Here is a 12441-nt window from a genome sequence, read left to right as displayed (position 1 = left end):
AAGTAGTCCCTGAGGATAAAAGTTTTGTTGTTAACAGATCTTGCGTTGACCAAACACCTAAGAGACAGAAGCATCCTAAAGGATATTTTCTTTCAGCTTCTTGGAAATTTCTTTCACATGAGCTGGAAATCCACTAGACGTATTCATTTACAAACTGTGATTTATAAAAAATTTGGAAGGCTGTGAGGAAATGGCAAAATGGAATTGTGTATCCTCTGCGCAGTTATTACCTTTGATTGATGCAGAAAACTTTTCAAGCTGAAAATGAATCAAGTGATAAATTGGAAAAGAAATGCAGTTTTTGAGGAATTACCGTAAGAGTTTCCATAGTTCCGCTAGGCTCATTAGACCACGATTTCTGGCAGCATAAACCAGCTAAAATTGACATTTGTTCTGTTAAACCCGCACATGACTCTTCATTAGTTGCTCAGTTACATCAGAACAAAATGCCCTTCGTTGTCATTGTCTTTGCACCAAGCACCAATATTAATTCACTCTGTTGGGAGATAAACAAATTACACAGTGAAATCAGATCATAAAGGTTTCTCTACTGGATTTGTTTTGTGACTTTGTGGAAACCTTAGCAGAACATAGCTCATTTGTATTTATACATTTTGTGTAACATTTGCTTGACGGATCTGGCTCCTCTGTACCAGCCTTCCCGGCAGTCTATTTGTAATTCTCCTTTTTTCTGTTTATTGACCTGTCATCTATCACCGAGAGTTGGATGACTTCCAGCTGTCGTTCACAAAAAGAGGTGAAAATAAAACATGAAAAACTCGTGACGTAGAGATGAGAAGCGGTGGAAAGAGAAACACAGCAGAACATAAAACTGCAGAAGCTTGTAATAGTGTTTCCTCGACATTAATTAGCCACAGTCATTCCTGTACAAACACACAGTAATAAAACTGATATACGGAGGTCCTCTCCTTGGTTTTCCCCTCCCTGCTCCACTTCACATCGCCCATTACTTCCTTTTTCCAGTATTCTTGATTTGATACCCACATGTTAAGTCATATATTTTTTTTTTATTTTTGCCTTTATCTATTTTTACCTCCATTGCCTGTAATTCACTTTGTCCTTTAGAAAAATATTTCATGAAACACTGGACAAATTAAGTGTAAATGAACAATAAATAACTTTTGTGGTTAACACGTTTCAAGATGGTTGACACAGCCAATTGATCTTAAAAATACATAATCAGCCATAGATTTTACAGACAATAAGCTAAAATTTATCATGGTAGTAGGTGGGTGTGGAGTGACTGTGGATCGGTGGAGATGAAGGTTCAATTCCTGGTTGTGTTCAGTCACATATGAAGTGTCCCTGGGCAAGACACTGAACCCCTCTTATGTGCCCTGTTGGTTTATGAATGTGATCTATAGCGCTGGTTAGACACTATAGAATGATTGGTTCAGATTAGCTTTGTAGCGATGTGGTAGAGTGATGTGTGAATGTGTATGTGTGGATACATGAGGCCATGGATTGTGTTGGAAAATACTTTGAGTAGCCTAGTTGTTTAAAAAGGCACAATACAGTATAAGCACAGTCCATAAGGTAAATGTCTGCTTCAATGATACAAGAGCTAACGTATCTCACAAGATTTTGCAATATCACATAAAATTGTGCTAAATATCCTTTACAAGTATTGACCAAAAGGCTATAAGTCTGTCATTTTAAGATGATCTTAGTTTAAAATTCTGTCATGAAAGGCAGCAGACGATGTGCGTCCCTTTAAAGAATGCTACGTCTTTCATTATTTTTCTGTTTTGTTACCTTTTTTTCCTCATTGCTTGTCTTTGCTCTTTTCTTCCTCTCATCTTAACTTATAATTTTTCATTTCTCACTTTTTTCTGCCTTTTCTCCATCCTTTCTCTGTTTTTTTTTTTTGTTTTTTTTTGTAAATGGTGCAATAAATGAAGGAGAAGAAAAGGGAGTTTTTAAGTAGAAGTGGACGGCCCTCTGTCTCTCTCTGTCCTCTTGTGTTGCTGAAAGGGAAGAAAAGATCTTTCACAGTCTTGGTTTACCATTTAACACACACAAAGTCCTGCAGTCACAGAGCCACACTAATGCTGACAGCCACATTGGGTTGAACAAATCTGCAGACGCTCAGTTAAACACAGTTAAACACACGCAGACACACAACCTCTTGCTCCACTGCAATATTTATTTGTGTTGGCTAGGAGTCAGCAGAGGCAGCCAAGCAGCTGAAGCCGGTGTGATGCTGCTTTTTACATATGGCCTTTTTCATACACTACACTGTGACACACACATCAGTCTCATCCGCCTCTGTTCTGCTCTTTCGTCTCTTGGTCCACTTAAATTATCATCACCACCTTTCCTCCTTTCCTCTCCTTCATGCTGTTTTGATTCTCACATTCTTGGCTGCTGTTTGACTCTTTTCCTTCTCCTATTTTGTTTCCTTTATTCTTTCTTCTTGCTCATAAATCACCTCTGTCATATTTTGCATCACTGCTGTTCACTCCTACACTAAAATGTCTTAAACAAGAAAGGTATCAACCATTTAGCTCAGGCACTATTCTCACAAATGATGACGCACAGATAATTTGTTAAATCTGACGTGTTTCTTCTTGGACTTGAACTCTTTCATGGGGATAAAATTGGCCATTTAATTTTTTTCTGTGTTTTTATTTTATTTTTATTTTTTTTGAGCTCTCGGTAAACAGGACTGTTCCTGACAAAGCCTAGGTGGGGTACACCTGGACAGGTCTCCAGCACGTCACAGGGAAAATCAACATGCGCTGAGCCACTGTGACACATTGTTGTAAAACATGAGGATAGCTGATCTTAAGAAAACACTAAACTTCTAAACGTTCTGCTTCTAAGGGTAATCTCTCACTGGGTTGTGGTTGTTGAAAACTCAAAGTTGCAAATAAATAATACGTTTTCAGCTGAGGATTCTGGATGTTTGCAACCAGCAAGAAATGTTTTGGGTGTAAAGTTTTATTTTTTTTAAACCATGGCTTTTTTTTTTTTTGGTTGCACGGCGTAACAAACTGTATTCTAGGCCGTGCACATCGTTTCCACCTCAACATGTTTTCATACACACCTTGGCAGTGACCTCACCGTTTTGATTTTTTCCACGTTTAAAATGAAGATAGGCTGATTTTTAACATTTTTCACAATTGCCATTATTAGACGTAAACATTCAGAGCTGCAGCCTCAGTTGTTTTCTGTCACAGCCTACAGCTGCAGTGCTCTAGAATGACAGAAACTAAATAAATTGAGATGGGGTTGAGATGTTCATAAAAACTGTTTAAATTTGAAATTTTGATGCACTTTTTGAACATGTTCAAAACTCAAGTAACAAGAATGAGAGCCTCTATGACTCAGGAAACCCATGAATGCTTCAAGACATTCTGGAGACTCATGAATGTCTAGTCACAATCAATCGAGATACAGCTTCAATAAAAAGAACAGTGCAATGTGATGATCCTAAGACCAGTATGCTCTCCATCACTAACTACAGTGGTGGAAATTGCACTGAAACAGAGCTGGATTTAGACATGGAGAGGTAGTTTAACAGCTGCTAACAAACCAGTGCTTAAACTGTAATGATATTTAAATTATTGGGTTGATTTTGTTCCTGTGTGGGTGGTGGTGCTTGTTTTTCCGTGAGACTTTTGGTGTGTTTGCGCATGTCCTCTTGACTGACGTCCTTGACTTTACATTTGATAATATCATTGCTTCGGGTCCCCATTGGAGCAGACAGAGTTGTTATTTGTGTGTTCACATTATGTAAGAGAGTGATTGTCTGCTTGAATACACCCACTCCCTCAGGTCCCATAAACACTGCATCGCACTCAAGCTCACCTTGTTTTTTTTATAGCATCCTCCTACATACATGATTTAAATGCTTCCGTATTTGTTCTGTACACATGTACTCTAGTTTGCATTGACCTTTAAAGGTCTCCAGGACAGTGTTAACACATCACTGTAATGATGACTACTCATCATGTGGCTTATCAGTTCTGTCCACCCACTTCTCTTTTCTTCTAACTTTATGTGTCGGTGTACGTTTTTCTTATATGGTGTTTCCCCTACACACACAGATGCATATGTGTTCTGTTTTTATTGATTTATACAAAAGCATAATGACATAATGGCAGTTTTTAGTTTGTCTGGGGGGATATTACAGCTAGTCCAAAATTTGACTACTAGTTAAAGAATGCTGGGGTTTTTTTTTTAAGGTGAAAAAAACAACAACTAATTGATGGGTTGTCATTTACATTACACTAGAACTTTAATTCTAGTTATAATAAAGCAATCTATTAAACGTTTTCCCTCTTTAATATTCCAGATTGAAGAATTTAAAAAAAAAGTCTTCTTCACATCAACTGATTCTTTTTTCTCCTGTTTTTCCAGGTTTTCCGTACGGACTTTATCACGGCCATGAAGCTGCCAGACTCTGCGCAGCTTGGCCTCGATGACTTCTATGTGCTGTCAGACCCGTGGAGACAGGAGTGGGAGAAGGGGGTGCAGGTCCCAGCCAGCCTGGAAGCCATACCTGAGCCTGTGGTCAGGTAAGACAATCTCACCTATGAAGTGCTTTCGGGTCATAAAATTCACTTCCTGGGAGGAGATGATTCACTGTGGAGATATGTATTACTGCATACTTTTTAAAGGCCTGCTTTGTTTGTGTTTGCATTTGCAAATTGGAATGCTGGAGTGATGTAACAGCTGACTGAAGCTATATTTCTTCCCTCACAAATAAGTTCAGTTCATCTTCATTATGGCTCTGTTACTTTTTATACCCCTGTTTTCGAATTATTAGGGGAAATGGTTTATTTAATCAATATTGGTTCCTCCAGAGTGCCCCTGATGTAATTATCATGTTAGTTTATTTTACAGAGAAAAAAGATTTGGAAGGATTTATTTACTTATTTATTTTTCCAAATTGTGAAGTGTCATTGATTTTGAAGGGGTGAACTGTGAACCTTCTGGTGTACCCAGAAAAATTGTGTTTTTCTCAAGTATTTATTGGAAATTTGGTTTAAGGAGCATATTAAGCTATTTTATTTCAGAAAAGTTTGTCTTTTAATCTTATTTCCTTGTCACCAGCGCCAAACAAACAAAACAGCAATTGAATAATTAAAAGAATAAAATAAATAGGCAACAAAATGAAGTTGTTAAAGTCTTGAGTTTAATAAATGCATCAAACTCTCTGTCTTATATTAAACAGATCTAGGAACAGTCTGTGGGACTGAAGGGATATGGGGAGCTGGTGTGAATTTTTCTGTCAGACGTCTGATTACTCAGGTAGAAGCTGTTTGAAGCAGGAATATGGAAATCTTCAGTTTCACTGGTTATACAGTATGTATTGATATCTGTGGTTTTATGAATGGTAATTGTCTGTGTGCTGCTGCCATTCTTGACCAGGTCTCTCTTGAAAATTAAATTTTTAATCTCAATGCGATCTACCTGGTTAACTAAAGGTTTAATTTAAAAAATGCTTTGACAACAATAAATCATACACAACTTGAGACAAAATGAATAAAAGTGATTAAATAATGTATTCTTGAAAAGAACCTGGAGTAATTTGTGGGTACTGTTTGTTGATATGCTCAAAAACTGCCAAAGGAAGCAGATTTTGTTTGCAGTGAAACACACGCAGACCTCGAGCTGGTCTGCAGCTGTGCACAGGCTTGGACCACTTTACTTTTATTGCCCCTCTCTGTGCCACAGTCGGCTCTCCGGCTCTCGAGTACTACCGCAGCTGCTTCGCATACCCATGTGGGGTTTTTTGGGCATTCGAGGAACTAATGAAAATGCTCAGACTGCCTGGTAATCCTGTTAGACATGTCGGACTAAGAGGCCACACACAAACTAAACACACTGTTAAAATTATTGTACTGAAAGATCTAGTAAATGCTTTTTTTCTTACCTGCGAAGAAAATGAAATGCAAAAAAACTCACTTTCACAGAGGGAGATTAGCTTTTTGCCACAGAGATTTAATGAAAAATGTATTTTTGTTCAACTTGAAGCAGCCAAAAGCTTTTGGACTTATCCGCCAAATCACATTTTTCTCCTGGTTCTACATAGACTTAAGAAAATAAATGTTGTCCTTTTTTTCCAAGTTTTTCCAAAGGACAAAAACTGTAAAAGTTTTTGGTTCTGAAAGTTTAGAATGTGTTGGTCAGGATGTAATAGACGTTGTTACTTAATCATAAGGTTTGTGGTTTGATGCCGAACCTCTTTTCTTACCTTTCAGTTAAACTATCCTTTGGCTAAACTTTAAACCTCAAATTGCTTCTTGATTGCTTCAGTCTAAACCACTGAATGAGAGACAAATAGTCACATGATTTTATAACTGATCTATTATTCATTCCTCACGTTCATTTCCAATAAACCAATAAAAGTAGTGCTGATATATTGACTCTTGGAGCAGAAAAGGCACATTTTTTCTGGGGGAAATGACAAAGTAAATCACAGCGATTCCAAAAATCAATCTTTAAATTGAGACTATAATGATCCAGTACTTCTAGTTAAACTCTTAATTTGAAAAGTTGTGCAGTATTTCACAAGTAATGTCTTACTAAAGCTAAAACACCCTTGAAACATTGTTCTACTAGAGAAGAGGAACAAAGAAGTCAAGAAATATTAAACTAAGTAAAAAATAAGGATAAGCATTTAAGCATAATTTGTCAGAAATTATTGAATTCCTAAAATATTCACCAAATAGATATTCAAGAGACAAGTGCTACTGCTAATTCTGCTAGCCGTAGATGGTTTTAATCCTTCATTTTCACCAGTTCATTGACTCAACATGGAGCACGGTGCATGTATTCTGGCACTAAAGTCCAAATCAAAGTACGTTTTATCTAGACTTCAGATCACCAAATCACTGTCTTTTCCTAATAGTACATAAACATTTATAAATAAAATACATAATACATTTAAAAGGAACAATTGTTGCTTATTGTATTTTTTTTTTACCCAGTGAAATATATCTGTAAATATGCAACACAGATTCAACACATTGTCTTAATCTCCACGGTGTGGTGTCAACAGACTTAATGGAGCCTGAAGGCAGAGATATGTGTATTCATACGGAGTGATGATGAGAAAGAGAGAAAGATAGATGGATGAATTGAGGCTTATCTGTTATCTGATGTGATAAAATGATGAGGTGTGTTACAGTGAAGCTGAAAATGTGATGATGGATAGATGATGAGATAAAAGACAGGAGGGAGTGTAAGTGTGACTGAGCTGAAATGTGTCCTCAATCTTTTTTTCTTGTTTAATTTTAGATAAATCTTCCTTTTTCTGTTTTCCCTTTCATTTGATTGGACTCAACTCGCAAATAATACCTGTGACATTCTTGATTTTATAGATTAGACCCATAGTCAAGTGCAGCAAAGGGTCTAAGCAGTTAGTGTAACAGCGAGTAAATGTAATACTTGAAACCCCTTTAAGTCCACAAATCAGCAAAGATCAGCCAGATTGATAGTCTTGGTTAATAAGTAATGGTCCTCAAGTATTATAATAATCCTCTATAAATATTTTTTTAGTGAACGAGAAGCTTTTTTTTTAATTGATTGTTGCTTTTACAGAACTTCTCAGGTAATTGCGTTTAAATGGTGAACTGAAATTTCCAATTTCCAATTGAAAAGTATTTTTTTCCCTTTGATTTAGCAGTAAATCATCATCAACAATTTTATTTATAAAGCGCTTTAAAGTGCTGAACATTAGTAATAAATACGATAAAAGAAAGCATGAAAATAAAGTGACAAAACTAAACACACAATAATTAATTAAAAACTCAATTTAAAACACAATAAAATGACGAGTTAAACAGATAAAATCAATACCAATAAAAATGAAGTAAAATCAAGTCTCAGTTGGGATCTGGCAAAATCTGGTAAGATACTGATGTTTATTCCATGTTTTAGGTTTAGCAACAGAAATGGTTTTAATTAGATTTATGAAAACTTCTTAAGTAAGTTGCACCTTTTGTTTGCTGTGTTGAATCTTGTGCAACGAGTTTCTCTTTCATTTTTTATAGGTAACCACAGTTACGTGTCCTCTGAGTGTGAAGTCACATCATGAGACTTCAGCAGTATGTCTCATAGCGTCTTTTTAAGACATCGACAGACTTTTATTTACACCTGCTAACTGATGCCAAAATGTCCTGACCAAGCAGAGGGCTGTTTGCTGTAGATGTCCCAGGGTAAAACATTGGAAATTCAATTACAGTTCAGTCATAGTCATGCTTTAAAACCAGCTCTCAGCAGCTGGTTTCAAATGTGACCTCTGTGCTGTTTCCTGTGAACATCTCTTGATGTGAGGGTAGCTTCACATGAGATACAGACTGGCTAATTGGAAAAACGATGCTTCCTGAGAAAACCTTCTCTCAATCAACATCCGCTTATATTACCGATTTTCGCTATACCTTCACGGTCTAGCAAACTCCAGAACACGGAGGTGGAAGAGTAGCAGAAATAGGGGTGGGAACCGGAATGAATTTTATCAAAGACTAGAAGAGCAAAGAAACAATCTGGTTTTGTAATTTAGGATCAAATATAGTAGTCCCTCATTTATTGCAGGAGTTGCATGCCAGACCCCATCCGCGATAAGTGAAAATCCACAAGGTAGCAATGTTATATTTATTTTAGTATTTACATTTTAAGGCTTTATAAACCCTTCCCGCACTCTTGCAATGTTCTAAACTCTTAAACCTATGTCATTTTAACAACATACGTACAGTAATGTGTATGTAGCTACTAAATTTTACTTACCAGCTCGACAGAACAGCAGCGGTTCGGTTCCACTCTGTTCCGGTCTGACTCAGTTCTATTTCTTAAGACCTACACTGCAGCAGAGAAGCCCACAGTCAATGTTCTAAACTCTTAAACCTACTAATTTTAACAACATACTTATGTGTAGCTACTAAATTTGACTTACCAGCTCTGCAGAACAGCAGCGGCTCGGTTCTGCTTCGACTTGGTTCCATTTCCATGGACCTACCCTGCCGGTTCTGATTGGCTCTTTGGCTCGGGGACGTAATGGTGGGTTCCAGAGAGAAGCTAGACTACGGCTGCGCGTCCCCCACTCTGAAGTCCTCGTGGGCCAGCTAGCAGCTCTCCAGTTCGCTGATGGGTCTGGTTCTGGTCCAGTTCCGTGCAGCTCTCTGAATCTGCTGGGCACCGAAGTCACTGTAAAGGACAAAACTTTTTTTTTGGATCAGATCAAAACTTTCCCTCTACATATTTCAGCAGAATGCAATGGGACTTCTGGGCGGGGCACTGTTGGCTTCTGGGAAATGTAGTCCTTATGAGTGACGATACAGGTTATTGAGAGAAAACTACAAAATGGCGATGCCTGTTTGAAGTATTTTATTTTTTCGTTAACTTTTTACAGTATCCTGTACTGTTCCAATCACGTAATATTAAAGTTGACAATCGTGTAAAAATTTTTTCCCTTGTGTCAATTTTACTTTGAAAAACTGTGAAAGAGCGAGTCCGCGAAAGTCGAACTGTGAAGTAGCGAGGGACTACTGTACAGCGTCATGTACCTTTTAAATTCACTATCACATATTTCATTCTGTTATTTTAAATTTTATGCACATATGGGATTTTCTTTACTCTAAAATAAAAATAAACTGGTATTTCTTCCAACAAATGTATTTTTTCATCCTTCCTTTGTCCTCTGTGTCTTTATCTCTACATCTCTTCTCTCATTCTAGTGGTGCTGGAGGCACTGACACATTTTTCTGTTTCTTTTTTTTTATGAGTAATGACATAATCTCTGAAAATTGTTAGAGAGGAAAAGGGCTGCGGGCACCGTCTGGTTTTGACAAACCCCCCTTTTTATCCCTCCCCTACATTAAAAAAACCCCAACACATTTTGGTTTATATTTTGTTTGGGTGCTGATGGTGAAAAGGTCATTTTGGAAGTTATTTTTTGGATTTTGCATCAAAAGCAAAATGCTACAGGAAGACACACACACAGCTAAAGATTAAAACATGATCCCTCTTTGTCTTGTTGTCCTTTATTACTCCTGTTCTTTCTATCCTCTTTTTTTCCCCTCACTCTCTTCCTCCCCACACTGCCCTTCATCTCCATTTATCTCTCTTCTCCCTGCTGACTCTTCTTTCCACCTGGACATCTCTCACCTTGTCTATTTTATCACATACTCCCCCCACCTTTTCTCTTCTCAGTCTTTTCTTCCCCCTCTATCTTTCTGTGGTTTTTGTGGGGGCTGAGTGGAAATAATTAGCTGTTGCATAACACTGCCTGTGTGCAGACACGAAATAGGGCTTTTGCCAGTGACTCGACAGCTCAAACTACGCTGAACCAGAGGGGGAAATAATTACACCCATGCATGAGAAGATATGCTCCTCAAAATGAACAAGTCAGGATAGTGGTTTTTTTTAATTTATTGCTTCGTTTTACCCCCTCGGACTGGTGGCTGAGCTGAACATGAACCCCTTGTTTGTGGTTTGGCTTGAAATGCTTGTGCTTTTGTACAACATGTAAAGCTTCAGTCGCTGAGAACATAACTTAGAGACTTCTTATTAAAGCGGATAGTGTGCTGTAAAGGAAGGTGCCTTCTTTTGGAAGCTATTGGATTGCTTGAAACGTCTTATTTGTGTTACAAATGTCAAAAGTGCATGACTTTTACGAGATGTAAAGCTAGCAGTACGTTGCCATCCCACGATATTAATATGGATTTTGTGGTTAAAAACAGTTTGATTCCTGTGAGTCATCTTTCTGGCAGCTGTGATTTGATGCAAATATTGGGTCTGGGAGGTATGTACAGTATGTTGTGTAAAATAATTGGTTAAAAACTGGCTTGAATCTCTGCCCACAAGGAGAGGAAAGTGTGCATTTCTGGTCTGTGGCTGACACGAGTACCTCAACACTTTGCCAATAATGTAATACATTAAAGATATTTCTGTATCGCAATAGGATTCATCCCTTAATTGTGATGCAGTGCGATTCAGTGAGATTTGATCCAACACAATGCAGTTTGATTTAGCACAACACAAGAAAGCAAATAAATGATCTTATGCAATCAAATGAGACTAAGGCTCAGTGTTTAATATACCAATGCACTAAAATAGTTTAGCTGTAGAGATTTTGAACACACAAAAACTAAAATCATTACAGAAACTAATTTGGTAAGTTAGACTAGTGCACAAATGTATAATTGCACTTTGGTCAGTCTCTTTCAGTCCATATTAGATCAGTCATTTCTAACCCGAACCAGGAGCCCGGCCCCGCCCGACCCAGATTTGGACTGGGCTGGGCCATAATAATGTGCTTAATGTGTGGGCTGGGTCGGTGTCGGGCTTTTTATTGCATCAGGAACGCGTGCGGCCGACAATCCAATATATGCAAACATGGCTTGCCATACTGCACCTGCCGCACGTGGCCATTTGACCGCACTCTGACCAGCCCGTTGAAAGAGGTAAAAAGTTCAGTTAAGCTTCAGATGGTCTACTGCCAGCGCTCAATTAGCCCAAATGGACGTTCATTCAGCTGCTGCACTCAACGGACACGCGCAGCCGAGACCCAAACGGGCGAGATCACAAAATATCCAACATGTCAGAGCAGGGTCCAAAGCAGGCAGAAGCAGCGGAAGCATTTAATGCACTTTGACGACTCTTCAGCTCTGATCTTCTGCCCCCTCAGCCGTGTACATCCGCCATCTGTTGATAAAAGTCAGTGGTATAAGCAGTCAAAGCTCAATTAAAAATGTCAGTTTTTTTTTTTCCGGGTTCGGACCTGCAATTACTGTTAATTCGTTGGATTGGGTGGGGTTCGGAAATAATGGCTACGGGCTGGGGCCGGGTCGGTTTGGATTATTTGGACCCAAGTGCAGCTGTAGTTCATATTGCTTGTATTTAAATTTTTGTTGTTGTTCTTTTGTTTAGTTCACCTCCTAACCACAAGGGGTCACTACTGTGAAAATTACATCACTTCATAACAGTAATGGCACCAGAAGATTTGTACAGGAAGGATTTTCTTCAGGGGCAGCACAGTGGCTCAGCTGGTAGAGCTACTGCCTCTCAGTGAAAAGGTCGCTGGATTGAATCCCGGCCGGAGGCCTTTCTGGGTGGAGTTTGTATGTTCTCTCCATGCATGTGTGGGTTTTCCCAGGGTTCTCTGCTTTCTTCCCTCAGACCAAAAAACATGCATGTTAGGCTGATTGGTAACTCTAAATTGTCCCTAGGTGTGAGTGAGAGAGTGAATGGTTGTTTGTCTCGTTTGTCTCTACGTGGCCCTGTGATGGACTGGAGACCTGTCCAGGGCGTACCCCGCCTCTCGCACAGTGATGGCTGCATATGGGCATCAGTGACCCCCATGACCCAAAAAGGAAGTGTAGTATGACATATGCTGGATATATTCATACATTTTTCACGAGTTCTTCATCTTTCTGACTGTGTAAATGTCGTGCATTGAGTTTAACAGAA

General features: G+C 38.5%; 1 protein-coding gene across 1 annotated transcript in view; it reads left to right on the top strand.

Annotated features, from left to right (window-relative positions):
- jade2 (jade family PHD finger 2) overlaps nt 1-12441 on the top strand; it is a 263541-nt gene that overhangs the window by 112258 nt on the left and 138842 nt on the right. The window contains exon 4 of the mRNA XM_037688258.1: nt 4387-4544. Within this exon, the coding sequence (XP_037544186.1) occupies nt 4387-4544 (158 nt within the window). The remainder of the gene's footprint in view (nt 1-4386; nt 4545-12441) is intronic.

Source organism: Nematolebias whitei, chromosome 14 (genome assembly GCF_014905685.2).
Source record: "Nematolebias whitei isolate Nwh7 chromosome 14, NemWhi1, whole genome shotgun sequence".
In the NCBI taxonomy this organism is placed as follows: domain Eukaryota; kingdom Metazoa; phylum Chordata; class Actinopteri; order Cyprinodontiformes; family Rivulidae; genus Nematolebias; species Nematolebias whitei.
This window is presented reverse-complemented; position numbering and strand designations above follow the sequence as displayed.